The following is a 26,439-nucleotide window of genomic DNA, read 5'->3' on the forward strand; positions in this document are numbered from 1 at the left end:
GTATAAGGATATAGTACGTCTAGATGCATGTACCGTGAAATATAGATAAATGTTAAGAGCTTTCAGATCATTTTTAGCTTCAATCAAATATGCAATATATTGAAAGCTTAGCTTATATTGTCTTTTTACACAGTAGTGACATTTTATTCTCCAGTTAAAACTTTTTTTTTTTTTTTTTTTTTTACCAGATCGGCTCCATTCTCACAACAAAGAAAAACTTCTTAGGATTTTGCATTTGACCATATTCTGCCACGATTAACATCACATCTAAAAATTGTGATTCACATCCTGATCTTTTAGAATTAAGCTAAGAGCTGACCTTTCTCTCTCTGTACTATCTGTTGTTATTCCTGTTTATTTTGTTGTACAAAAAAACCCAAATCCTTCGAACAATTTGTAATTGTCCCTTCCTCTGTCTTTGTGCAGGTTGCGGTAGTGAAGGTGAAGAATGCAGACAAGGTGTTTGCTATGAAGATTCTCAATAAGTGGGAGATGTTGAAGAGAGCCGAGGTGAGTGCCACGCTAAAGGTCTACTCCCATCAATAACTATGGGCAAGATTATTATCTCAAACCTGAGGAGTTTCAATCTCAACAATAAGTGAATTTAACTGAAAAGAACGGATTTACAGCACAGGGTCTGACACAATCATTTACAAGTTGGCAAACATGCATTAGCTTTTGGGAGGTCTGCATCAAAATGGTTGCAGAATTAGGAACATTTTTGAATTGACTGATATTTATCCTATATAATTATGACACATATTTCAATATTAAGAAAGTTATATCATGAATAGGGCTGCACGATTATGGCTAGAATGATAATCAAAGTTCAAAGTGTATTTTATTGTCAATCGTACCATGCAACACGTAATTACACAGAGGATCAAAATTGCGTTTCCCCATACTCCAAATGTGCAGTAATATTTGTAACACACAACATATAACATGAAAGTGCAAAAAGACAACAACAATAGACACAACCAGTCTAAGGATAGTCTTAAATCGCTATCGGGAGCTGGAGTGGCCGCTGCCGACAGGGCGCTGCCATCTTGCGCATGCGCTATCCCTGGCGCATCCCTGTCCCTAAACACGATTATTTTAGTCAATATTGTGATCGCGATTATTTATCCCGATTATTTGTCCATTTCAGTGAACGCAGTATTTAATTGCACCTTGTAAATCAACAGAAAACCTCACATTAACAATGTAGAATAATTTACAATAATAATGTATTGATAAACCTATAAATAAACTCAAATGTAAAAATCTTTGAATCTAGATAGGACTTTGTTCACATTAATTCTGTCTTCTTAAGGCTAAATATAAATTACATTATGTATGGTATGTTAAACTATGTAAAATAGTTTTGCTAGTTTTTCAGTCCCGTAGGACCAACAGACTGCTCGAAATGGTTGCCAATGGCCCACATCTGGTTGCCCGGGGTGACTGGGCAACTGTTAATGTCAAGCCCCGCGGAAGTTGTTTGTCAGATTTTCTTTGAATGGTTTTAGTTAACTTGTCACAAAACACTTGTCGCCAATGCACCTTCTGTCTTCCCTGCTTCATGTCTAGCAGAAGCGGCCCGATGCGTCCCTCTGTGGGCTGTGGCACGCTTCCACAGATAGGTAGCAGATTGTCTGAACAAGATATGCACATCCATGAGGAACGTATCCTCAGCGCACTCGCAATGTGCGCACAGTGCAGCTTAGATCACAGGCGTCCCAATGCTCACCATCACAGCGGTCATCTGCGCTCCGCCGTGCTGCTCCCTTGACCCAGAGCGCCAAAATGCCTAGAACCAGAGCTGGGGGTCCATGTGCCTTTTCTTTCTTTTTCATTCTTTTTTAGCACCTGCCCCTCGCAAAGTCTCTGTACAGGACTGTAGAGCGGGGAAGTGAGATCCGATCACCAGTGGTTACTCGACAGCTCTGAGTGGAGAGGGGGAGAGTCTCCTCCCCCAATCTCTCTCTCCGCTCCAGTTTCAGAACACAGTTAACTGCACTTACGCGGTTTCAATGCTGGGATTTTTCCTGGTGGATTAAAAAAAAGTGTCATCAATGTCAATCATGATCGATGGAGCTGATAGGCGATTTAGTTGTAAATCTGCCCAAGCCTACAGAGCAGCTCTTGGAAATGCCGCCAAACCCATAATTTCCCCTCAAATCAGTTGTCAGCTGACATACTAATTGCAACAGATGTCACTGTTGTAAACATGCGTGTTGCTGATTTGTGCTTTTCCTATTGACCTCTCCTTGACGGCTTCACCATTGTTCCCCTGGGCCATCAATCTTCATGTCTCAAAGAAATGATCTAGGGCACCTAATAGACTTTATTTTTTACTAGACCATGGTTCCATCGCTGAACAATGGGGCATTGAAGATTTTGTTTTTTACAATGGCCTTTGATTAATGTTTGACCCTCTCTCCATTGAAAGACTAGAGTCTGTTTTAAATTCTAGCATTACTTTTATTTTTCATTTCATTTCTACAGACTTTACTTCTCTTTTACTAAAGAGCAAATCCAATAATCCCTAGGAGTTCAGAAATTAAATCTCTCTCTGAGGGTAGAGATGGCCCCAGCTGCATATTTCACTTGCGATGTTTTTTGTTGCCATGGTTTTTTGGTTTCAGATTCATAGCTTGATTGCTCTGAAAACTATATTTTGGGCATGCTGATGTACCGGGGCCATGTTTGGCATACAAGGTATGTCCAGGGAAGTTCATCACAGGCTGGAACTCCAGAGCAATTGTTTTTCAACTTGACAAAGATTTCAGGGGAAAATTATGTTTTACTGGTGCACATAAAAAATCCCTCAGCCTGTCTGTTCAACCAGGGTGTATGTCAGGCCTTAAATAAGTCTTGAATTCACTTAGATATGAGCTCTTAAATGCAACGTAAACATTTTGTCTGATTTTGCCATATGTTTGTCTCAACATTTCTGATAAGTCGGTAACCATTCCTTTTCTGTTCTCCCCTTGCAGACGGCATGTTTTCGTGAGGAACGTGACGTGCTGGTGAACGGTGACAGCCAGTGGATCACCACCTTGCACTACGCCTTTCAGGATGACAATAACTTGGTGTGTGTGTGTGTGTGTGTGTGTGTGTGTGTGTGTGTGTGAGACGCTCATTTTCTTCCTGGATATGGTGGCTCAGATGTCCTAATATTTGGCTGCCGCTTGTTTCCGACGAAACGCTCAGCAAATCCCTACCCAACACTAGTCATTGTTTTATATGGCAAATAAATTTACCTGGCGGATGGTCAAACTGGAGATTCATTCCTCACAACAAAGTACAAAATACCTTGAGATACAAAAAATCTTTGGCAGCAGGTGATTGGGCAAGAGCCGTGTTCTGGCACATTGTGAATGGCTGCCGTGGCCATCAGTCTGCAGTCTACTCCCTCTCTTCATGACCCCAAGTTGGAATGCCAGGGGTGCCTTTCATTCCATTTCCCACATTCTCTTACAACAAATGGTTGGCTGTGGATCCTCCCCAGGGCTTTCAAAACACCATCACGAACGGCTATTTATAGGAGCACCCGCAAATGTTAAAAAGGGCAATTTAGGCTCCTGGCTGCTAGAGTGCCCTTGTTGGTAATGATACTGTGAGAAAGAAAGAGGAGAAATTGAGTATTTTGTGCATTCCAAAGTGGAAGCACTGTAAATAGATTTAGCCTTTGATGGGTTTGTGAAATCTAATGTTCTACATAAATAGACCCAGTTCCCTAGAACTTCACGTGCTCTTTATTTCCGTCTCTCATCTTTTTTTACTCTATTCCTCGGACTATGAATACCTTTTTTAGATTATGCTGCCACACTAGTTTATTTCTTATGTTTTTCTCTCTGGTTTTCTGGTTTCATGGTTTCTAACCATGTGCTTCACCCTGTCTGTCGCGAATCTCGGTCTCGCTCTTTCGCTGATACTCAGTCCTATAAAACCCTGTCTGTACTTCCCCGATGCCCCTCTCTCTAATATCTGGTAATTAATTACTGTGAAATTTTATCAATACAAAGAACTGAATTACTACTCAAATCCTAAGTACTCAACAAGATCAAGATCTGTGTTCACTTCAGTAAACTCTGTCATGTTTCCATCTGTGGTAGCATCGATGGTGGCATGTCCGCTGTGAAATTTTACTTAATCCAGTCAGCTAAGCCACCAGACAATGCACGTTCCATGTTTCAGACAGAGCAGGAGCATGTGCAGACATTTGAGGTGGTTTTGTCTTTTTTTTTGTGAAACTCCAGTTTGAAACATGTTAGGTGAGGTCACAAGAATAACCGTCTAATACTCCCTGCGTGTTTCTTCAAGTACCTGGTGATGGACTACTATGTGGGTGGTGACCTGCTGACACTGCTTAGTAAGTTTGAGGATCGTCTGCCAGAGGAAATGGCGAGGTTCTACCTCGCTGAGATGGTGCTGGCCATCGACTCTGTTCACCAACTGCACTACGTCCACAGGTAAGGTCTCTCTCGCTCTCTCTCGCTCTCTCTCGCTCTCTGTGTGTGTGTGTGTGTGTGTGTGTGTGTGTGTGTGTGTGTGTGTGTGTGTGTGTGTGTGTGTGTGTGTGTGTGTGTGTGTGTGTGTGTGTGTGTGTGTGTGTGTGTGTGTGTGTGTGTGAGATTTTCAATGTTTACAATTAAGGCCAGATGCTCCTTCAATGTTATTGCTTATTGTTCTTCAGTAGCATTTTATCATCACAAGTTGAAGTGTTATCAACATTGTGATACACAATGTTGTTGCCAGCGAAGAAACAATACTTTCCTTATATTTTGTTTTACGATATGACATCTATATAATATGTAGTCTGAATTGTTGAATTTTCAAAACTAGTTGGTTTTTGTCTGTTATTCTTTACATGGCCTTTTAGTGTGATGTAATGATATATAATATGAAAGCAGAAATGTTTTTATTTATATTTTGAAAATACTGTTTTTCTTTTATTATTTCATCCCAGGTCAGTTGGTTTATTACAGTATTTCTTTATTAGCCTTTCAGATATTGTTCCCTTTTTGCAAGCTGCTGATTCCGTTAACACCTGCCACAGTCACTCTGAGTTGATTTCACATTCATGACAAACAACGAACGAATGACCCACCTAAAAAGTCGACAGTTTGCAGACATCGGTCTCCTGGTGGCCTTGTTTCTCCAATCCAGATACCCCAAGATAATTTAAATCACTTGAAGATGTCCCCAGGAGAAATGGGGGGCGGGGGGTATTTTGGTGTGGAGAGGCTGGTTTAAGCTAATCTGGCATCGTTGTGGTCAGGACCCCCTCCCCCCTGTTTCCGACACACAGGAAGGGACTTTGTCAAACAGGAAGTGGCCACCTTGGCACGTCTACACAACACTGTCGCCGCTGCTGCAGGCCAGTAGAAGCAGTTTGCGCTTCAGAGAGGGAGAGATGGAGAGAAGGAGATGGGATAAAGGTTTGAATGTGGCTTTTAGTTGCGTTGATCTCTACACACTACAACAGAGAAAAGGAGGGCGAGAGAGAGAAAGAGATATTGATAGGTATGTATACTGTATATGTGTAAAGGGAGGGAGTTTATGTACCCACTAATTGCATGGTGGGGGCTGTGGGGGAGGAAAGGAGGGAAGGATGAATGGATGAAGGGGTGGTGGGGTTGTCATTTCTCTTTGAGGCCCTTCAGGGACACATTGGGGGACGGTAATGACCGGGTGCTGGGAGGGGTTGGGGTGTGGTAACCCCCCGCGCCGTCCTTTCTCTGACTCCACTCACACAAACGCCCAGATTGGCACACTGGGTTTTTGAAAGGGTGGAGACAGCTGAGCAGGTCCCTGAAGGAGGATGTTTCCTGCTGGTGTGTGTGTGTCTGTGTGTGTGTCTGTGTGTGTCTGTGTGTGTGTCTGTGTGTTTGTCTGTGTGTTTGTCTGTGTGTCTGTCTGTGTGTCTGTCTGTGTGTGTGCTGCTGTCGGTGTATCCTTATCGTTATGGGTTTGATTTTGTGTGCACAAAACAGAGCATTTGTACAAATGTGTGACGTGCTCGAGTCAAACTGTTAATGTCTGCAATGACGTGTTGATGTGTGCACATTCTTAGCCTCCATGACTCAAGTCAGCAGACAAATTAAATGCCTGTAATTTGAAAGCCATGAGACGGCCCCTCTCCATTCAAAGATCACTTTGACTCGCACCAAACATACACCATCAGGCCTCGTTTAGGAAATATAAACAGCTCTATTTATGGCAGTAGTTCTAAAGCCCATTCTCTCAGAGGCCAGATATCCACTGCGCTCGGATGCCCTTTTTTATTTTTCCTCCTTGAAGATAATTTGAGGGCCAATTCCGATCTTCATCTCTCCCAACACAGATGTTGGGAAAGAGTCTCACAGTGCAGAGCGTTAAAAGTACTTTATAAATGGATCGGTGCTTAGCGAGCGATGGGCTGCAACCAGAAATGAATAGTGAGCCTCTGTGCGGTGTGTCCCTGCCTGACGAGAGTTAATAACATGTTCCCGTGAGCCTGGATCCCACGGTAACGTCATTTCTCATTTATTCCGTGGGTAAAAGAGCTTATAAAAACCTGTCATAGTTATCGTAGTCAGCAGAACGATTAACAGGCATGGAGATTGCCAGTTTAATAGCCAAACACACCCTTTTCCTCAGAGCGACCTCAGTAAGCTGCGAAATGCTGTTGCAGCCTGTGCAAACTCACTATGCACTGGATTTTCACAAAATTAACTACTCAGCTTTAGGAGTTGAAGGGATGACAATGATATTTTCAATTTGTTATTAAAATAGGGTTCGTTAGATCAGTGATCCTCAACCTTTTTACATATCAAGGACCCTCAATCTGAGAAGATTTTCAAGGTTGGATATGATTTAGTCCAAACCTCTATATCCCTGTCTATACTATAGTTAGGGTGATAACAGTCAAACTACGAACAAAACAGTCATTATTGTACATTTTCTAATAAAATAGAGATTGCACAAGAGAGGACATATTCAGACCTGTAGTTAATTTTCTTTGTTCGGATTCAGGGAATAAAATGTTGCAATGTTGAACTTGGGCCTTGAAAGCGGACCAATACTACCAATACAGTTTGCTAGTACCATGCATTTGCAAACTGTTTTGCGATTGGTCAGAATTTTCTGTGGTGTGTCTGATCTTGGCGTGTCAGGCTCTGCGGAGCTGCGCATACCTCCAGTGCGGGGATGGCTTGCAGTGATGCCAGCCACCTCTGGGAATGGCCGCGCCGGTGCCGCGTTGCACTGCCACAAACTCTCCATCCACGTGTTCTTCAACAAATGTGGGTGTGGTGATGCGGAAGCTGTCGGGGATCCTCATCCTGCTGCTGCCCTTCGTCATGCGATACTTCATCCAGCTGATCATCTGCCTGTGGCCGCGCTGGGACCGGTACCACCGGGACCGGAACCACCGGGACCGCCTGGAGGATAAGCAGTCGCTCTTCCGCGGTCACGTGTCCTGGGACTCTCTGCTGGGGTGCAACGGCTTCGAGGACTTGGCTTCCCAGAATTTTCCTTCCTACGACGAGGTGAAGAGGTGAGGTGAAGGCCCACATACGAGGAGCAGGAGATGCACCGGGACCGCTCAGAGGACAACCTGCTGGGGGAGGAACGGAGCCAGAGCCGGTACTGGGACCCGGGGGGAGGCCGGGCGAGGAGCAGAGCTCAGGACAAGGATACAGCCACAGGGTGTCACAGAACTGTGTGGTGGATGATGATGATGCGTAAACAACCATTCTCACAATATGAGCGTCCGATCGTGCACAGCGTATACAGTACAGCAAGTGAGTTGTATCTGTTTGTTGGGTTGTTTTCAGTCTCAATGAAAACAACCACGCTGTGGAGCCATTGCAAGCGTTGCTGAGACCACCCTCTCTAGGCATCTCGTCCAGTTGATTTGGTCCGGAACAGAGTGTGATTGTTGTGTTCACACATGCCCAAACAAACCGATCCGAGGGGGGAAACCCTCCAAGTTTTGGAAGAAATACTCCAAACAAGCTAGGTGTGAATATACCTTTAATCATTTTGCTGGAAACCCCTTGGAACAGACACACACAACATTTTCAAAACTCACAAAATTCAAAAAATGGTCTTTCATAAGTAAGAGGGCCATTTGGATCAAACACAGGAGCCATTCCATGCTATTCCAGAAGGAAATTAAGAATTACCATTTCCAACAGCCTCTGCGTTCATCTTTTTATTTTTCATATATTTTATTTAATGGAAAAATCTCAAATTGTGTAGGACTGTGGCCTGTCCAGAACACAAGCCGCCTTTAAGAACGTACCTGTTATTATATCAAGCGTGAAAGAAGCCTCACATTGTTGGAACTCAATGGCATCTTTATCTGACGAGTGGTGTCTGATGGCTTTTATAGATTTTCAGATGTTTCTTAAATTGGTCTTAATAAAATAATTGTGTGGGTCTCCTGATGCAGAGGAATAAAAACAACCCCGCTGAAGGAGTCAGTGAGACGTTTGTGCAACTGGTTAATGTAGGGAGAGGATATGACCTACAATCTCTCAAAACATGAGGTATGAAATATAAAGAGCAGGTTTTATTGGGGTGGAAGATTACAGTTTTGTTCTGATCTTACACTTTTTGTTCCCATAGTGTTGAATGTAATAAACAAATGAATTAATCCATTTCAATCTAATTCCCATTACAATTATTGTGATGATAGTACTTTCTTCCATGTTGCCCGGCCCTCTCGGAAATCCATAATCCCGATTGTGTTGACCCTTAAAACTGAAGTGAATCCCAATCAATGAAAGCACAGAAAAAGCAAAAGAGTGCCTTTAGGTCAACCTTCTGTCCCCGAGCCAGTGCGCTGGTTTAGAGTAGAGAGAGGGTGGAACAAAGAAAAAAAAAAGGCAGGGGGATGTGTGTGTGTGTGTGTGTGTGTGTGTGTGTGTGTGTGTGTGTGTGTGTGTGTGTGTGTGTGTGTGTGTGTGTGTGTGTGTGTGTGTGTGTGTGTGTGTGTGTGTGTGTGTGTGTGTGTGTGTGTGTGTGCGAGATCTGCATGGCTTCCCAGAGGGGCCTGACAGACGTTTCAATAGCACAACACAGCATGGTTTAGCTGTATGTTAGCAGCGATGCATCTGTCCGCACCCTCCCCTTGTGTGTGTCTTTTGTGGTGGAGTATTTAGAAGAGAGACTGGGGGGGATGCAAAGAGTGCTTGTGTCATGTCTTTGTGTGTCACTGAGTGATGAGTGTTGGGGGTAGGGAGAGAGAGTGTTAATTGAGAGAGCAGTGGTGTGTGAGTTTGACAGGTAACATCTGTTTCCCGGTGCATCTCACTACTGTAGAGTGTCACTCGTGTGTGTGCGTGCGCGGGCATGCACTTTGCTATTGATCAGAGCCATATGTGTCTTTCATTATTGATTGAATCCATTTGTCTCCACAGACCACAGATCTAAGGGAGACATACTTAATGAGCATAATTTGTTCTATTTATTAAGTCTTAGGGCTTGTATTACTATGTTAGTAATTAGCTACTTGCATGGATGTATGCTCTTGTTTAAGGGATAATCCAATTTGATCCAAATATGCCCTCTTAACAATAGCAATTTGATTAGCTTTTGATAAGAAAGGTGTGCGCGTCCGTCTCTTGAGTCAGTGCGTGCACGTGTGTACCTTATGTTAGACTATTTGTTAGGTCCTATGTTTAAAGAAAAAACTGTGTGTGTGTGTGTGTGTGTGTGTGTGTGTGTGTGTGTGTGTGTGTGTGTGTGTGTGTGTGTGTGTGTGTGTGTGTGTGTGTGTGTGTGTGTGTGTGTGTGTGTGTGTGTGTGTGGGGAGTCCAGATGGCCCTCGCAGATGGAGGCTGCAGTCTTAGAGGAGATTACTGCCCTCTATTCTTGTCCCTGCGCCGTTGCTTAAGACCACAGAAGCTCTGTGACACAGTGGCCCAGTTGGCCTAGCATAGCGTAGCCTAGCATAACATAGTTTAGCTCGGCTTATCGCAGCGTAGCATGAGCTTCGCGATAGCATACCTAGCATCCTGTTCTTTGAGCTGTTTAGCTTTTGTGTGTTTAGTCGGAGGTATTAACCTGGCTGCCCTGTCCGCCTGTGGCTTAATCATAGCTGTCTGGCTAGGAGAGTGAGAGAGTTGGAAACTGAGAGAAGAGAAAACGAATGAGGTTTTCTTTCTTTGTTGTTTTTTGTCTTTTTTTAAGAAAAGCTGTGACTTAGAAAAAGTATTTCTAAAAAGGCAATTAAAGGAGAGTATGGGTAGTATGACCGAAATGTTAATTGACTAATAAAGGAAAAGGACAGAAAGGGAGCATTGTGGGTAGCGGGGGGGTGGGGGGTGGGGTCAGGACAGGTCAGGGAGACTGAGGGAGCCATGTTTGTTTGATCTGTGCTCATTAGCAGCCCAGAAGCTTCGCTGAGGACTAAATGGTTTACCAGGAGGAGTTACCGCTCCAACCCCTGCAGAGTGGACTGTCTCTCGCTCGCTCTCTCTCTCTCACACACACACACACACACACACACACACACACACACACACACACACACACACACACACACACACACACACACACACACACACACACACGGACGAGGGTCGGTGGATGCTGTCCACTCTTTGGCAGGGAAGACCGAGGTCTTTGGACCTGATTAGGCCCGTGTGCCGAGTAAACACCCTCGTGTGTGTGTGTGTGTGTGTGTGTGTGTGCGTGTGCGCGTGTGCGTGTGCGCGCGTGCCCGCGCGCGCACACAGAGAGCCTTGTCCAAGTCATATAGGTTTCTTTCAGCATTTGTGGCCAGTTTTTCAGTCAGCGTGCTGGCGATATAGCATTATGGTGACATCATGGACCAGGGCGGTCACAATCATGGAATTTTAGTTGGCGAAGAGTTAATAATTTCAATTAACAATGAAATTGTCTTATGTTGATTTTAGGCTCATTTTGTTCACTATGACAATACTGTAATAATACACATCCACCTTAGGAAGAAAAGCCCTGACTAAAACTGAACCCAATGTTCTATTTATTGCAACATTTTAAATGTTGGCTCAGAATACCCACAAAATTTGGATGCAAACATAGGATTGTGGAATCCAAAAATGCTTTTAGGAAATTATCACGGTCAGCTCGAGTAATTGTCAGGGATTATGTTATAATTGTGATGGCTCTAGCTGCGGTCGTGTGCAGGAGAATAAAGTCCAAGCACTGCACATTCACCCCAATCGCTGGACTACGAGATGGAGAGTTGTGATCTTTATATGGAGGTGAAAGCAGTAAAGCATGTCTTCGTCTTCCCATCAGCCGTCATCTATCAGGAAGAAACTTGACTGTTCTGCGAGCGGCCTGAAGAGGGTCACTGTGAGATTTATGTCCTGGATGGCCTTACTTGCACACAGCCCCCGGTGCAGAGATCCTGTCAGCGGGGCAGACACTCACACTAAATATGGTGCAAAGTCACTCCCACAGCCACAACCTCTCATGTGCAAATGACCCACTGTTGAGGAGTGAAGATTGAATTTAGAAAGACACAATGAATCCCTCTTAACAATTAGCCTGTATTTACTCACACTATTGTGATTATTACAGGGGCTGTTTTAAAGCGGCTCTTTGTTGTAACCTCTGCATTTTCTTCTTATGAGAGTTACAAGGAAATTGAGTATATTTACTCAACTCAGTGAGTAAAATGATGTCTGAATAACGTGTTGTTTTGTTTATGCATGTGTGTCAATGTATATTTCTTTGTTCTCCTTTCCTACATGGAATCTGTAACATTGCTGGATAAAAAATATCTGGCAAGGACAGTAGGTAGTCATTCCCACATTGGCTTCCTTTATGGAGAAGTCAGTATGGAGTCTGTACCCACATAGATGACTGTTACGGATACAGTACGTAATGCTTGTGTGAGAGGTGTCTAATATCGCACAAGACTAGGAAACAGAATCAGGTTTTTTTTAGACCAGTGCTTCGCTCCCCGTCTCCCTGCGCCACGGACTCTTCCCTCCGCTGAACCCCCGTCATAACACACACAATAACCTGAAACCCAGAGTTATTAAATCAGTCTGATCCTTTTCAACCTGTCCTACAGTCTCTGCCTCCGGAGAAGGAATGTTCTCCACCCGTTCTCCCTCTCCCGGTCCGCTTGCTCCCTCCGGCTCCACGCTGTTGTGCAGCCGGCGGGCAAGCCAAGCAATTGTGCCTGATGTCAGTGGGCCGCACCTCTAACTGTGAAAGACACATCTCGGGTCTAAGTGGCATTTTTAAGAAGAAAATAATACAATTTAACAATATAAACAACTGTGGCTGTAGAGACTGGACGTGTTTCAGTTTTTTCGTCTTTGAGCGCCACGGTTCTGATCGGTCTCGCCATTTATCCCAAATGTTTTTTACTTCTTCCTGAAAACAATTTTTAAAAATATTTTTACAATATAAATATTCATAAAAACCCACTATTTGTGGTTTATTTGGATTCGGCTCCACCCCTCCTTTATGGCAATGTTACTGCTTCCATTCCCACATACTTCCTTTCACAGCCTTTCAGGTAATTTGCCGGAAATTAGTTTACTTTGAGACTGGGAAAGTTTTATGAAATGTCGACTCTGGCTCCTATTCCCAAATGACACCAATACGGAACATTGCCACCACATTTACAGCTTTTAGTGCAAGTGGGAAAGGGGCTTATGTCTTTGTAGTTTGCCGCGGAGCTATGGATGAGCCTAGACAGAAATTAAACCACACAATCTGTGTGTGTGTGTGTGTGTGTGTGTGTGTGTGTGTGTGTGTGTGTGTGTGTGTGTGTGTGTGTGTGTGTGTGTGTGTGTGTGTGTGTGTGTGTGTGTGTGTGTGTGTGTGTGTGTCAGACAGACAGACAGACAGACAGACAGACAGACAGACATAATTTCTAACAACGATTGTCGATCTGTGGCCTACCCACAACACAATGTGTGGTCATCTGTCCTGTATTTGTCGCAGAATTGATAAGGGACCCCTCAGACACAAGGGCCTGATGTGCTCAGCCCTCTCTATAGCTCGCCTGAATTCTAAAAAGGGCACAGCGTCTATATTTAGACCCTGCCTGCAGTGATAAAATTCACCTTTCCTGGCGAGTTGAAGCCTGCTTATCATTAGTTGTTTTTTTTTCTTTATAAAGCACCCACCCCAGCACCCCCCCCAAACATGATAATGTTTTCTAATCTTCTAATCCACTCTTTATTACACGATGACAGCACCGTGCGAACTGAACAGCAGAACTTAACCTTTCCATCGTCATTTTAGAGGGGACTATTCTTAGAGCTGCCCCACCCAGGTCGTGCTGGTATGGATTTTGGGCCAAGCCACACCAGGGGAGGCCCACCTCAGATCTTGGTTGGGAGGCTGATAACATGGACAAGCGCAGGAAGAGGCACCTGTCAGTGACCACCTGTCCCCCACCACCATTTCTCCCCACTCAGCGTTAAATTACATTTAGCTCACAGGGAACCGGAAGGGTAAAGCAGAGACCTAAATGGAGCTATTGTATGATAAAAAAAATTTGATTGAAAACGATGATTGTTCCGAGGTTGTGTATTGAAATAGACCCACACAGCCCATATTGCTCAGTAGATATATACAATATAGTAGTTAGCATTTTACTCAAACCATTGTCCTGGTTTATCTGTTCATTAAAACATGGTTTTATCTTTGGCAGATTCACCAGGGACTGTTTGTGTTTAGCTTTTCTTCCTTTTAAAAATACATTTGTGTGCGCTTTTACTTTCCGTACAGCACTCATCGCCCCCGCCCCGCGTCCAATGTGTTTATTTATCCTTTCTTTTGGTAAATCATTTGGGTAATTCAGTGATGTCACGCTGCTGATAAATGACTTGGGTAAATTAGTGGATTGAATCGCACATATTTCTGAATTATTACACACAAACATTTCAGGCAAATGAAGGCAGATTTCCCCAGGTGATGTTTTTTATTTTATGATCATCAGCACAGGTGTGTGTGTGTGTGTGTGTGTGTGTGTGTGTGTGTGTGTGTGTGTGTGTGTGTGTGTGTGTGTGTGTGTGTGTGTGTGTGTGTGTGTGTGTGTGTGTGTGTGTTTATACAGGCATGTGAGCGTTCACATGCCTGTGCAAGCCTGGGTTTCAAAAGTCCCATCGGTGCAGTGCATTTCAGAAGAATCCATCATCTCTGCCGTTCCTCTCCCTTCTGTGAGGAATGGTGTACTCAATTTGTCTTTCTCTAACCCCCCTCTTTCTTTCCTCCTTTTTCTACCTTCTTCATGCCTTCTCCCCTCTGCTGTTCCCTTGTTCCTCTTCCCTCTCTCCCCTGTTTCCCATCCCTCTTCCAGGGACATCAAGCCCGACAACATTCTGATGGATATGAACGGACACATCCGCCTGGCTGACTTTGGCTCCTGCCTCAAACTCATGGAGGATGGAACGGTAAGTCCCGCATGGCCGGCACTTCCCCCGGCCCAAAGCAAACACGCCCGAACCGCACCGACCTCCTTCTAAACTCCCTGGGGGTCCCACACTAGGTATGTTTGGTTTAGCAGCCTGGATCTGCCTTTAGTAAATGATTCCAAGAATCCTCAGAGGGGGGGAAAAAGGGAAACCAAAACAAAACCAGAGAATACCCCCATCAGGTGCTGAACTCTAAGGAAAAAGCCCACGCAACAAATAATATTGATCAAAGAAATGCACGTTTCTAGTGTGAGGATTGTGTAACATCAACATTATATAACCATTAGATACAAAAAATGAAAACTTCTTAATCCGGGCTATGAATCCTAATAACCCAATCTTAACTGTTCCTGTATTCCTTCCTGGGGAAGGAATACAGGAATACAAGATGGAAGTCTCTGAATGTGGAAAAGTATATGAGAAAGAAACTCATGCTTTTCTTCTAAACCATTTTCCGCTTTCCTTCCACTGGAAAATAGTCGGTGCTCAACAGTTGCTCATGTTTCTACTGGCTACGAAATTGCAGCAAATGCCGATCACGAATTCAATCGTGTTGAAATGACTCCACTCCTTTATTTGGGCTACAGCTGCGGTATAAACAGCAGCTGTTTCCAGACCTTTATAACCTTAACTTTGTTCACCATTACCATCGTCAATAACCCGGGAATATCAATCTGTGCGTGTCCTTGATTAGTGGAAACATTTTCCCAATGTCCTCCCTTATTCACGGATGGTTTCTGTCCTCCCTGAATACATCCCAGGACACATGTGTTATACTGCTTCCCTGTCAAACATCTCACTTTTCCTATGTTGTCAGTGTTTGTATGGCAGGTCAACACACACCAGAGTCTGCCCGGTCACTCTGGCGATTCTAGGTCAGCTGAGTTCATGCGCCGCTACTCCTTCCCCACCGTAGGTGCAGTCCTCCGTGGCGGTAGGGACTCCGGACTACATTTCCCCCGAGATCCTGCAGGCCATGGAGGACGGGAAGGGGAAGTACGGCCCAGAGTGCGACTGGTGGTCCCTGGGGGTCTGCATGTATGAGATGCTGTATGGCGAGACGCCCTTCTACGCCGAGTCACTGGTGGAGACCTACGGCAAGATCATGAACCACAAGGTGAACGAACACCAAAGGCTTAGAAGTAGAGCTGGTATTGGGCAAGATCTCTCGATGATATATATCTATTTATTGACATTTTCTACATGATCAGAACTTTTCATCTGCCGTGCATTACATTTTAGTCGAATATGAAAATCAGTTTTATTTTAATTTTTTTAACACTGCCAGAGTTAGAAATGTTGATTTCTTACTGGTAATACATAGTTTATCACAGGTCAGTGCACTAATACATGATTATCACTAATATAAAATAGTGACCAAAAGCTAATTAGAGTAACATTTCTACCCACAATAACGGTTGGACGGTGTATAGCACTACTATTAACTACTAGTATTATAACTAGTACTATTTGATCATGTGTAATCAGCCAAGTAAATAAATATATTTACTTGGCTGATTCTATTTCACTGGTGAAATTTGAATTTTGCAAATGACCTTGTTCCGTTTCTGGTTGGAAAATTGTTGGTATATCGGTGGTTATATTGCAGAATTACCATGAATCATAGTCACAACACGCTGCCTCTATTCACAAGTTGAACTGACTTGGGCCTGGTGCTGTTGTGGAGCACAGCAGTAATATAGTAGTAACTGGTAATTGTTCTTATGAGTTTGTTATTCAGCGGCTACACACTGCTTTTCCCCTTCCAAAAGATGACAAGTAGAAGTAATCAAAGTAGAATTGAGAAACTAAGAACCAAGCTTGTTTTTTGCATTTCCTCTCTTTGCCCTCTGCGCGCGCGCATGCACACACACACCCCCCCCACCCCCATATAGGAGCGATTCCAGTTCCCGCAGCAGATAACTGACGTATCAGAGGAAGCAAAGGACCTGATTCGCCGGCTCATCTGCAGCCGAGAGCACAGATTGGGTCAGAACGGCATTGAGGACTTCAAGCAGCATCCCTTTTTCGTCGGTATGTTAACAAGCTTTATTGCCCGCATTAGGGACAGTTTAACTCAACAGTTTTATTTAAGGTTTTCTAGTAATTGCTGTTAATATAATACCGGTAAACAAACTATTTAAACAGCTAGTTAGGATTACTAGCATTCCTCAGTGATACTCATAAATTCTTCTCGCTGCAGGCATGCAGTGCTCTATGGTTGCCAAGGAACACTGACAACACTTATGACCTTGTTTTCAAGAATCTGTAGGAGATACTCGAAATTATTAAATTTGAACTGAATTAGTGTTAAGTATTTTAATCTAGCAGATAAACAACGAAATGTAATTTAATTAAAACACTGCAGAGCATGGGTTGGTGCCTGGAGCTTATGTCATGTTGTAATGACTATTTTAGCCACGATGAGACAAATCCTTCGCATTTCTTTTGACAAACATTTTTAGTACAGTGTTGAATGAATTTTCCTATTCTTTTCAGGCATTGACTGGGACAACATCCGTACCTGCGAGGCCCCCTACATCCCAGAGGTCAGCAGCCCCACTGACACCTCCAACTTTGATGTGGACGACGACTGCCTGAAAAACTCGGTAGGACACACCGTGTGACTAGACGATTAAGCTTCTGATCCACTTTTTATTAACTTATCTATTTATAATGAATCACATTTCTTCTTTCTGGCCGCACTCTGTTATAGTGCACAGTTCAAAAAAAAAAAGATCCTGCTTGCTCATAAATAGGCTCTCCCTCTACCGCTCGCTGCCCACTGCACTTCCTTTTTTAGTCATTGCCAGTCTTGATGGAAAAATCCATCATTCATTCCTCTCTCCTGGTCTGTTTCTTTTTCTTCCCTGTTATTCCCTTTTGTTTATCTTTAAACCAGCACCGTAAATGAGCCAAACTATTCCTCAGCAGGAGAATTCATGCTAACGTGTCCTCAATGCAAATCAGTTGAAAACACAGATTGTAAAACCAGATTGGAAGCAGGGACTTACCAACCTGCTGCGTTAAAAAAGAAATAGTTCAGCTAAGTTCCAGAAGTAAACTCTTCATGGAAGGCGTTTGATTGTTTTGCCTTGTACAACACTGCAAATGAAAAGCACTGACAGATGTTTACATCTCAGCCAATCTAGATATTAAATATTTGCGGGGGTATTTTTACTCTGAGATATTCTTTATTTTTCTGCCTCTATCTCTCTCTCTCTCCTTTATCCACATGCACTGCAACCCTGTTTATCTCAACCTCAGTTATCCATACTTGGCACTCAACCCAATCATCTTGTTCATAACCTACCCTATTTTTTTTTTCTTTTTTACCTAATACTGTTTATTAACTATTGAATTCATAACATTTCACTATTCCTGTGGGATTTTTCTTGTCTTTTCTCCTTTATTTTGTCTTTCAGGAGACCATGCCCCCTCCCTCCCACACAGCTTTCTCTGGTCATCACCTGCCCTTCGTTGGCTTCACATACACCAGCAAATGGTAAGTGGCATTAAGAGCTACTACAACTGAACTAAAAGCCCTCGGTTTCAGCTGTTTTCCGCCTGCGACATTTTGGCTGGCATGTTGATTCCCTCCTCTTTAGTTAGGTTCAAGCAGCGGTTGATTCAACAAATTGGGAAACGTGATGTCCCATCATCATAAACAACTTCATTAAGGAATTCTTGAAATTTTAGATTATTAAAATATTTTGGTTTGAAAAAGAAAGCAATCAGCATTCAATAATTTTTGACTCATATGTATGAAAAAGGTTTTCAGATAAATGGTAGTGGTGAGACTATAAATTCATCAAGTCCTTTTCTGTTCGATTGGAGAGAAGCTACTCCAAACACTAATTCGGCTCAATCATAAGGTGATGGCTCTGACTCGCTGAAATTCTCTCACACCAAACTGCCACTCGTGAGAAAGTAACGGAGAGACCAATTAGTGTCTTATCCCTTCAAGGAGAGTGATAATGGCGCTTTCTCTCTCTTTCTCGCTCTCTTACTTTTCCTCTTACATTTTCTCAGTCCTTTCTCTTCCCTTTTAATCATCCCATATCTTTTTCCACGCACCTCTCACTCTCCTCTTAATCCTTGTTTCCCCTCGTGACTTCTATATCTCGCCAATGCCCCCCATGTCTGAATCCTGTTGAGCTTCCTTCTATTTTGCCTCCTCCTTCCTCATGTTTGCACATCTCACTCTCGTTGTCCTCATTGTTCACTCTCTTTTCTTCACTTCTCTTGCCACTTTGCACTTTCTTTCTTGTTCTTATTTGGTCTTGTCTTTCAACTTGGAGCCTGAAACGTGCTTCTGTGCCTGCAAGTCAGCTCATTTTAAGCGGGCCAACATAATAGCACGTCAATCTCAACTTGGGCACAAGGAGGCAGTGTCGGTTTATACCAAATGTAAGAAACAAAGAAGAAACCGTGGAAACGGAAATCTATTTTCAAGGACCACAGGTATGCACATATTTTGAAGTTGCAGAAAAGCCAAGTTGCTTTGCTTGTTTTCACAACAAGGACCCTCAATTTGATATTCATTAGACCAGGACCCCCATTTGATGAGATTTGTCCCTGAGACCCCAATCTGAGAAGATATTTATTAATCTATCCATCGGCATTCATCTATCTATCGATCTATACATCACTTCAGATTCTCTAATGGTGCTGACGTCTTGTAAATTAAATAATGGGGAATCATTTACCTTGGGACCTTTTTAGGGACCCATGGGGGCTCCCCAGGCTCCACATCCAGAACCACTGTCCACGCCTCAATACTTGACCTTCCTTTATCACGTGCACTGTTGTCACCACTCAATAAAATCTGTCTCCCCCTTGCTGTATTCCCTGTGCTCAGCACCCTGTCAGATCGGGGCTGCCTGCGGGAGCTGTCGGCGGTGCCTGGTCAGGGAGTCCAGGGGCAGATGGACGTCTGCATCCAGCGCGGCCTGGAGGACAGCCTGGCCACGGAAGCCTACGAGAGGAGGATCAGACGGCTGGAGCAAGAGAAGCTGGAGCTCAGCCGCAAACTGCAAGGTGAGGAAGAAGAGAAAGACAGAGAGGGAATGAAAAAGTAAGACACATTAGTACTTTGTTGGTAAGAGCACAGAAAACAAAGTCTCATTGTAAGATCAGTTTTATTCTTAATACACCATGATCTTCAAACAATATTGTGAATATTGGGGCCGGTCAATAATTTGGTGTGATCATGCATCCTCTCTATTGTATTGAATGGTGATGAAATTTGGGCATTGTAATAATGTCGCACACAATTTTGTAGTCTCATGCCGTCTGACATATTAGATAAGTGTTTGAATTTATTTGAATATCATAATTTAACATGATACTCAATGTGAACATTTTGGTTATTGTTTGGTCTTTTACACTGAAAAATTGCTTGCATCCAGGACGGAAAAAATATGATTGCTAAAGCATGATTACTTTCTTTTCATTTTACTGTCAAAATAATAAAACAAAAACAGCACAAAAAGGAAATTATAACTAAAAGCATTACACATCATTAGAAAATTGTCAAAAAGCAAGTCTACTGTAGGTTCGTAGCTAAAATCAAAGTATGTATAAACAATGCTAATAAATTCTTCCGTATGTCCAAGTCCTGGCACATGAAATAATGCAGATCGCTAACATTTTTCGCTAATGTAATTTTTTTTAAACCTTTGCTGATGAGCCTGGGGACTTAACTGCCCCAAACTGATGCTTCTTCCCTGACTGGACAGAGTCGACCCAGGCTGTGCAGGCGTTGCAGCACCCGAAGGGCGAGGGCCCCCCCAGCTCCAACAAGGAGGTGGAGATCCGGAGTCTGAAGAGCGAGATAGACATCCTCAAGAAACAGATTGCTGGTCAGTTGATTTAAATTCTGCTTTACCTAAGGGATGCGAGGATGGACAATAGACCTGTTCCTTATAAAAAATTTAAACATTTAGCTTTAATGATATTGTGTACAGTATACCGAACAGCCACAACATTAAAACCGCCACTAATAACCAAGAATATTGTGTAGCTCCCCCTCATGCTGCCAAAACACCTCTGACCCGTCAAGGCATTGACTCCACAAGACCTCTGAAGGTGTCCTGTGGTATTTGGCACCAAGACGTTAGCAGCAGATCCTTTAAATCCTGGAAGTTGTGAGGTGGGGCCTCCATGGATCCAGGACATCCCACAGGTGCTTCATCGAATCGAGCTCCTGTGGGATGACCCTGCCCATCCACATGATGCAGAAGAGAATGTGATTCATTCTTCCATTCTTCCATTGTTCCACAGTCTAATACTGATGCTCACGTGGCCATTGTTGGCACTTTCAGGGGTGGACAGGGGTCTGCATGAGGACTCTGACCGGTCCCATACGTAACAAGCTGTGATGCACTGTGTGTTCTGACACCTTTCTATCATAGCAGCATTAACTATTTTTAGCAATTTGTGCTACAGTAGCTCTTCTGTGGGATCAGACCAGACGGGCTTTACTTCACTCCCCACGTGCATTCAATGTGCCCATGGGCACCCATGACGCTGTCGCCGGTTCATCGGTTGTCCTTCCTTGGACCACTTTTGGTAGGTACTAACCTCTGCATACCAGAACACCCCACAAGATCTGCTGTTTTGGAGATGCTCTCACCCAGTCGTCTAACCATCACAATTTGGCCCTTGCCAAAGTCGCTCAGATCCTTAAGATTGCCCATTTTTCCTGCTTCCAACACATCAACTTCAAGAACTGACTGTTCACTTGCTGCCTAATATATCCCACCCCTTGACAGGTGCCATTGGAACAAGATCATCAATGATATTCACTTCACCTGTCAGTGGTTTTAATGTTGTGACTGATCGTGTATATGATTTTTCTATACAGAACACAGAACACTGCTGTTCTTAGCTTTTCTGTCAGGTATTTTTAAAGTCTATTTAATTATTATTATTATTTTTTTTTTATTGTGTGGAAGCCGGTGGATGAGATTTTGCTCTGTTTCTTCTTGTTGTCAATGTTGTGGCTGATCGGTGTATATGATAGTAGTCGCAAATACCTTTAAATATGAAATGTTACCTTTTTTCCCCCACAACTTCTTAATATCTCTACTCTCAAGAAGTGACACAAATGCACACTCATATGAAGTGATGCCACTTTTATTAATGTCTTGTTTTTGTCATATCCTATTTTGGTATACTCTGAAAATAGAATTTTGATAGGACTCTATTACACTATTCAAAAAGACAAATGATTATGGGTATAGGTATCTGACAATGTTTCCAATTCAAGAATGAAATACGAAAATAGCACACATTTCCAATATAAAATCAGCGATGAATAAATAAAAAAAATCTATAGGAGCATCTTATACTGTATGTCAATGATTAACGCATGTTTGACGTGTTCTCTATACCTATATTTCTATATCACAAACGGTCGAAGTCTGCACTGTTTAGTACAAGTAATAGATTGGATCAGTACACTGTATCAGTCAAAACATGCAATACAATCCCATCCTGTGGGTGTGTGCGTGCTAGATTCAGGTCAGCTGGAGAAGCAGCTGGAGGATGTGTCGACAGCCCGCAGAGACCTGGAAGACTCGTCGAAACACGTTAGGAACCTGGAGAAGCAGATGAGGGGCCTCACGCAGGAGCGGGACGACCTGCACAAGGTATGACCAAATGCTGCTGGGTGTGTTTGTGCACGTGTGTATGGTCGGGGCTGTTTGCGTTCAATTCAAGCCTTTGTATATAAGTGTGTGTGTGTGTGTGTGTGTGTGTGTGTGTGTGTGTGTGTGTGTGTGTGTGTGTGTGTGTGTGTGTGTGTGTGTGTGTGTGTGTGTGTGTGTGTGTGTGTGTGTGTGTGTGTGTGTGTGTGTGCACACACATGCTTGAGTAATTTGTGCGTGCAGAGTCTGCTCTTGTTTTTACAGGGTGTCTACAGGTCCTAAAAGTCTTATAATCCAGGTCCGTGGGGACCAGTACACATATAGGGCCTTAAAAGTCATTCAATAGTCTTAAATTTGATTTTATTGCAACATAAACATTTTGTCTGGTTTTATTTATCATCAAATTTCTTGAGTCAAGTTCTTCTGCACCGCAGTCAACATTTCAGATGTTATAAAACCCTAAGCCTATCACTGAACATCGCACTTACAACTGTTCTAGATGAACCCAACTCACTGTATATCCACATGTCATACTTATTTGTAGACAGAAATCCTGAAAAATCCTTATCCTTAAACATCCTGGTTAGCACTGGTTAGATTTATTCCAGTTCCTAATCATTTACCTTGCTCTCTGACCGAAAGGAATCTGTTATAAAAACAGTTTATAAAATCATCTAGTTCATAATCTACCCTCTTTCTACCCAATACTTACCTCTGCCTTGCACTGCTTGTGTGTGTGTCTGTCTGTCTGTCTGTCTCAAAGGGTTAAGGTGGTACAAAGGGAGGGGTCTGCATTCACAAAACACAGAATGTGCTTCTCTTCACATCAGGACATGGTGGAGGCGAACGAGAAGCTCAAGGGTCAGTCCAAGGAGCTGAAGGAGGCTCACAGCCAGAGGAAGCTTGCCATGCAGGAGTTCTCTGAGCTCAACGAGAGACTTACAGACCTCAGGTAACATTTGCAAACCACTGGATAAGATGAGATCAGATAAGATAACATTTTATTAATCCCTGGCGAGGAAATTCAGGAACACTCACAGATCTGTCAAGCCTGGTGTTGTAGCAACCTGCAGTGTCGTCACTAGGGCTGGGTATTGGGCAAGATCTCATGATTCGATGTTGATGCAAAGGCTCACAATACAAATTTATATTGATTCAATCTGATGTCGATGATATGCCTCAACAGCATTCTATTGATACGTGATGTGCATTACGAAAATATTTCACAGAATAAATTCGGTTCATTTGGGACTATGGTGGTATTTCACGTAAGGGCAAAATTGTTGCATAGCTTCCAAACAAAGCATCAATATCAAAATTTTCAAATCGATTCATAAATGAAAGCAATATAATTTAATTGCTTCAGTTTAGCAATTTTTTTCCTTTTTTCCTTTTTTTTTTTTTTTAGCTAACCTTAGTCATTAGTTGGTTGATTGAAATTAAAGCACAATACTGCTTTTACTACTTTTTGATTTTTCATCAAATTGATTTATAATCTTTAAAACATGGTATGTTTACATTTTCTTTATATTCATTGATCCATTTCAGAATTGAAATATGAAATCAGGAACGTGGATGTTAGGGTGCGCTCTTTAACAGAATGTAGAACATATAATATATAAAAAAAATGTTTTAACTGCACCCATCCCTATTCCAAATGCCGTTGTCCAGGTCGGCCAAGCAGCGTCTGGTCCGCCAGCTGCGCGACAAGGAGGAGGAGATCGAGAGTCAGACCCAGAAGGTGGAGGCTTTGCGCCTGGAGGTGCGAAAGGCAGAGAGGGCTAAGAAGGAGGTAGAGTAGACCCCCGTGGCTGCTAGCACAACCTGTGAATGTGTATGTGGTGTCTGGTGTAACCTGGTAGCAACATTTATTTACAAAGTGTTTGTTTTGAACTCAGTATATCTTATGGATAAATATTCTGTTTTATGTGAGTGTTTATATCAAGTATCAGCAGCACTTTCAATTCAGTGTTTCACTCTTGGAAAACGGTGGTATGCGATCGCTCACCCTAGAATGAAGTGTGTGTGTGTTGGTTCAATAACAAAAATAGTTTTGTTCATTATTTCATCTGAAATTCTAGGAATCCTTAATAAAGGTGTTTTTTGATGATGTGAACACATTCTTTCCCAATTGGTTGGATTAAATATTAATACAATTATATTTTAAGAACTAGTTTTAAGCCGGGTGCATTCCGTTGGGGAGAGTTTCCGGAGCATTCTAAGGTTAAACGCTTGCATACGGGAAGGGGTAGGAAAATATTTGGGGGGGGGCAAGTTTATACACCAACATAAGGAATTTGTAAAGTGTTGCCAAAACATTCACAAGCCTTTCATTAAAGGGGGGAAACTTTTTTTATTGCCTCGAATGCCCATTGTACTTTGTATTGCAGCTAAAGCTATTCTCTCAATACTGGATCAATTTTAAAAATCCTGAAGGCAATCGCTCAGGTTGACTCCCAACAATCTTAAAATAAGGTTTAAGTAAAAAAGCAAAACAATTGTGTGTGTTTAATCAGATGGAGGCGCAGGCTGAGGAACAGGCCGCAGAGGCCCAGAAGGAGAGGAAGCTGAGGGAGAGAAACGAGCAGTACAGCCGGCAGCTGGAGGAGGAACTGGAGGGACTCAAAGTAAACCGACTCATACACACACTGTGCAGAAACTTACAAAAACGTACCTTCACACTCATTACCTCGGGGACTTTGTGATCAGGAAATCTGAAAGTATGAAATGAAGACCTTCAATTTCACTGAATAATTCTGAAATCATGTTGTTTTTGGCAGGTTTTAAATTGTTTCCAACGACTGTTGCACATGTGCCTTTTACGAGTTTTTACTCGTTTAAGATTTTAAACAAACCACTTCAAACAACTCACTAACAAAATTGGTCTTAAATTGCACTCAAAACCAAAAAAGGTCTTATTTAAAGACATAGTCCTTAAATTAGCGATTTCAAGATAACTCATTAGTAATCCTGAATTTATGTTATTTTATAAGATAGTTCTAGTATTAAGTAAAAATAAAGTCATTAATATTAAGTGATAAGTAGTAATAATAAGGTAATACTCATTGAGGTTTTGAATATCTTACTGAATATGTTGATACGTGCGGATGCTTTGGTGTATAAACCTTAGCGGAAACCCTCAAACGTTTCACTCTCTCTCAGTTGAAGCAGCCCGGCCCGTCGTCCATCTCGTCCTCTGCGGACCAGTCCCAGGAGGTGGGGCGGTTGCGGGGCGATCTGGAGAAGAAGACGGTGCAGTTTGAGGAGGAACTGGTGCGGCGCGAGACGCAGCATGCCACCGAGCTGAAGGCCCTGCGCAAGGAGCTGCGCGACGCTGAGGGCCAGCACCTCGCACTGCAGAAGGAGATCCTAATGCTGAAGGACAAGCTGGAGAAGACACGCAGAGAAAGGTGGGTTTGGGGGTCAGAGGTCGCGTTGGCCCACAATTACCGGCTTTTGCACGGTGATTTTGAATAAAGTCTGGAGAATGAGAACCCTGTCCAACATTCTGGCCGATAGAAATACTTTAATGATTATATAGACGACAAGTAAAAATATTGAAATATTTATGTTATATTTTGTGCTTGAGAGAGAGCGAGACAAAAAGAGAGACTGATACCCGCTACTACACCCTCTAACATCTGTTTTTTCTCTTTAGTGGACAGGGTTCAGTCCTGGGACAAATGACCGTGCAATAGTCACAGGTTTTTATGGGCTCCAGCTCTGATGGTAGTGATGGAAACATGGCACCTGGTTAGACACGCAAATTTTCGCTCTCTAACCGGCGCGATGCGTCACGCGTAAAGTTCAAGTTCAGGAGATTATTTGTCACATACATATACATACGGTCATACATACACTACTCACAAAAAGTTAGGGATATTCGGCTTTCGGGTGAAATTTCAGGATGAACCTAAAATGCACTATAACCTTTACCACTGAACTTAATTTGACCTTCTCTAAACCTTTGAATGCACATGTCCAACTGTTCAATGTTTCAGTACTTTTTGCACAACTTGCTGTTCTCTAATAAGGAGCTGAACGGCAAAATTCACAACAGGTGTTTGATCCATGAATCGACCAATACATTTCCTGGTTAAATTAGAATTGGTATTTAAACAGTCCTCTTCATCATGCTGTTCACATTTTGACATCATGAGACCAAGACGACACCTAACAATTGGTCAACAGTACCTCGCCATTCTGAAGCTTCAAACAGGATGTTCTCAGAGGGAAGTGGCCACTGAACTTAGAGTGTCACAGTGTCGTCAGCAGCTTGCAACAGAGATACAGAGAGACTGGAAGAGTCACAGAAAGGCATAGAAGTGGACGTCCTTTGGCCACATCCCACACTGATGAGTGCTTCATTGTGAACA

The 26,439-nt window shown here is 42.9% G+C and overlaps 1 protein-coding gene across 2 annotated transcripts in view; it reads left to right on the plus strand.

Annotated features, from left to right (window-relative positions):
* The window catches only part of cdc42bpab (CDC42 binding protein kinase alpha (DMPK-like) b), a 113,380-nt gene that overhangs the window by 51,338 nt on the left and 35,603 nt on the right, over positions 1-26,439 (plus strand). For both annotated transcript variants that reach the window (XM_079996627.1, XM_079996628.1), the window contains exons 3-17: positions 427-510; positions 2,982-3,077; positions 4,312-4,460; positions 14,297-14,390; positions 15,328-15,528; positions 16,307-16,445; positions 16,911-17,020; positions 17,837-17,916; positions 19,273-19,451; positions 20,153-20,275; positions 21,933-22,066; positions 22,894-23,015; positions 23,735-23,855; positions 24,580-24,690; positions 25,226-25,473. In XM_079996627.1, the coding sequence (XP_079852753.1) occupies positions 427-510; positions 2,982-3,077; positions 4,312-4,460; positions 14,297-14,390; positions 15,328-15,528; positions 16,307-16,445; positions 16,911-17,020; positions 17,837-17,916; positions 19,273-19,451; positions 20,153-20,275; positions 21,933-22,066; positions 22,894-23,015; positions 23,735-23,855; positions 24,580-24,690; positions 25,226-25,473 (1,991 nt within the window). The remainder of the gene's footprint in view (positions 1-426; positions 511-2,981; positions 3,078-4,311; positions 4,461-14,296; positions 14,391-15,327; positions 15,529-16,306; positions 16,446-16,910; positions 17,021-17,836; positions 17,917-19,272; positions 19,452-20,152; positions 20,276-21,932; positions 22,067-22,893; positions 23,016-23,734; positions 23,856-24,579; positions 24,691-25,225; positions 25,474-26,439) is intronic.

The sequence above is a fragment of the Zeus faber genome (assembly GCF_960531495.2).
Source record: "Zeus faber genome assembly, chromosome: 2".
Taxonomy (NCBI): Eukaryota; Metazoa; Chordata; class Actinopteri; order Zeiformes; family Zeidae; genus Zeus; species Zeus faber.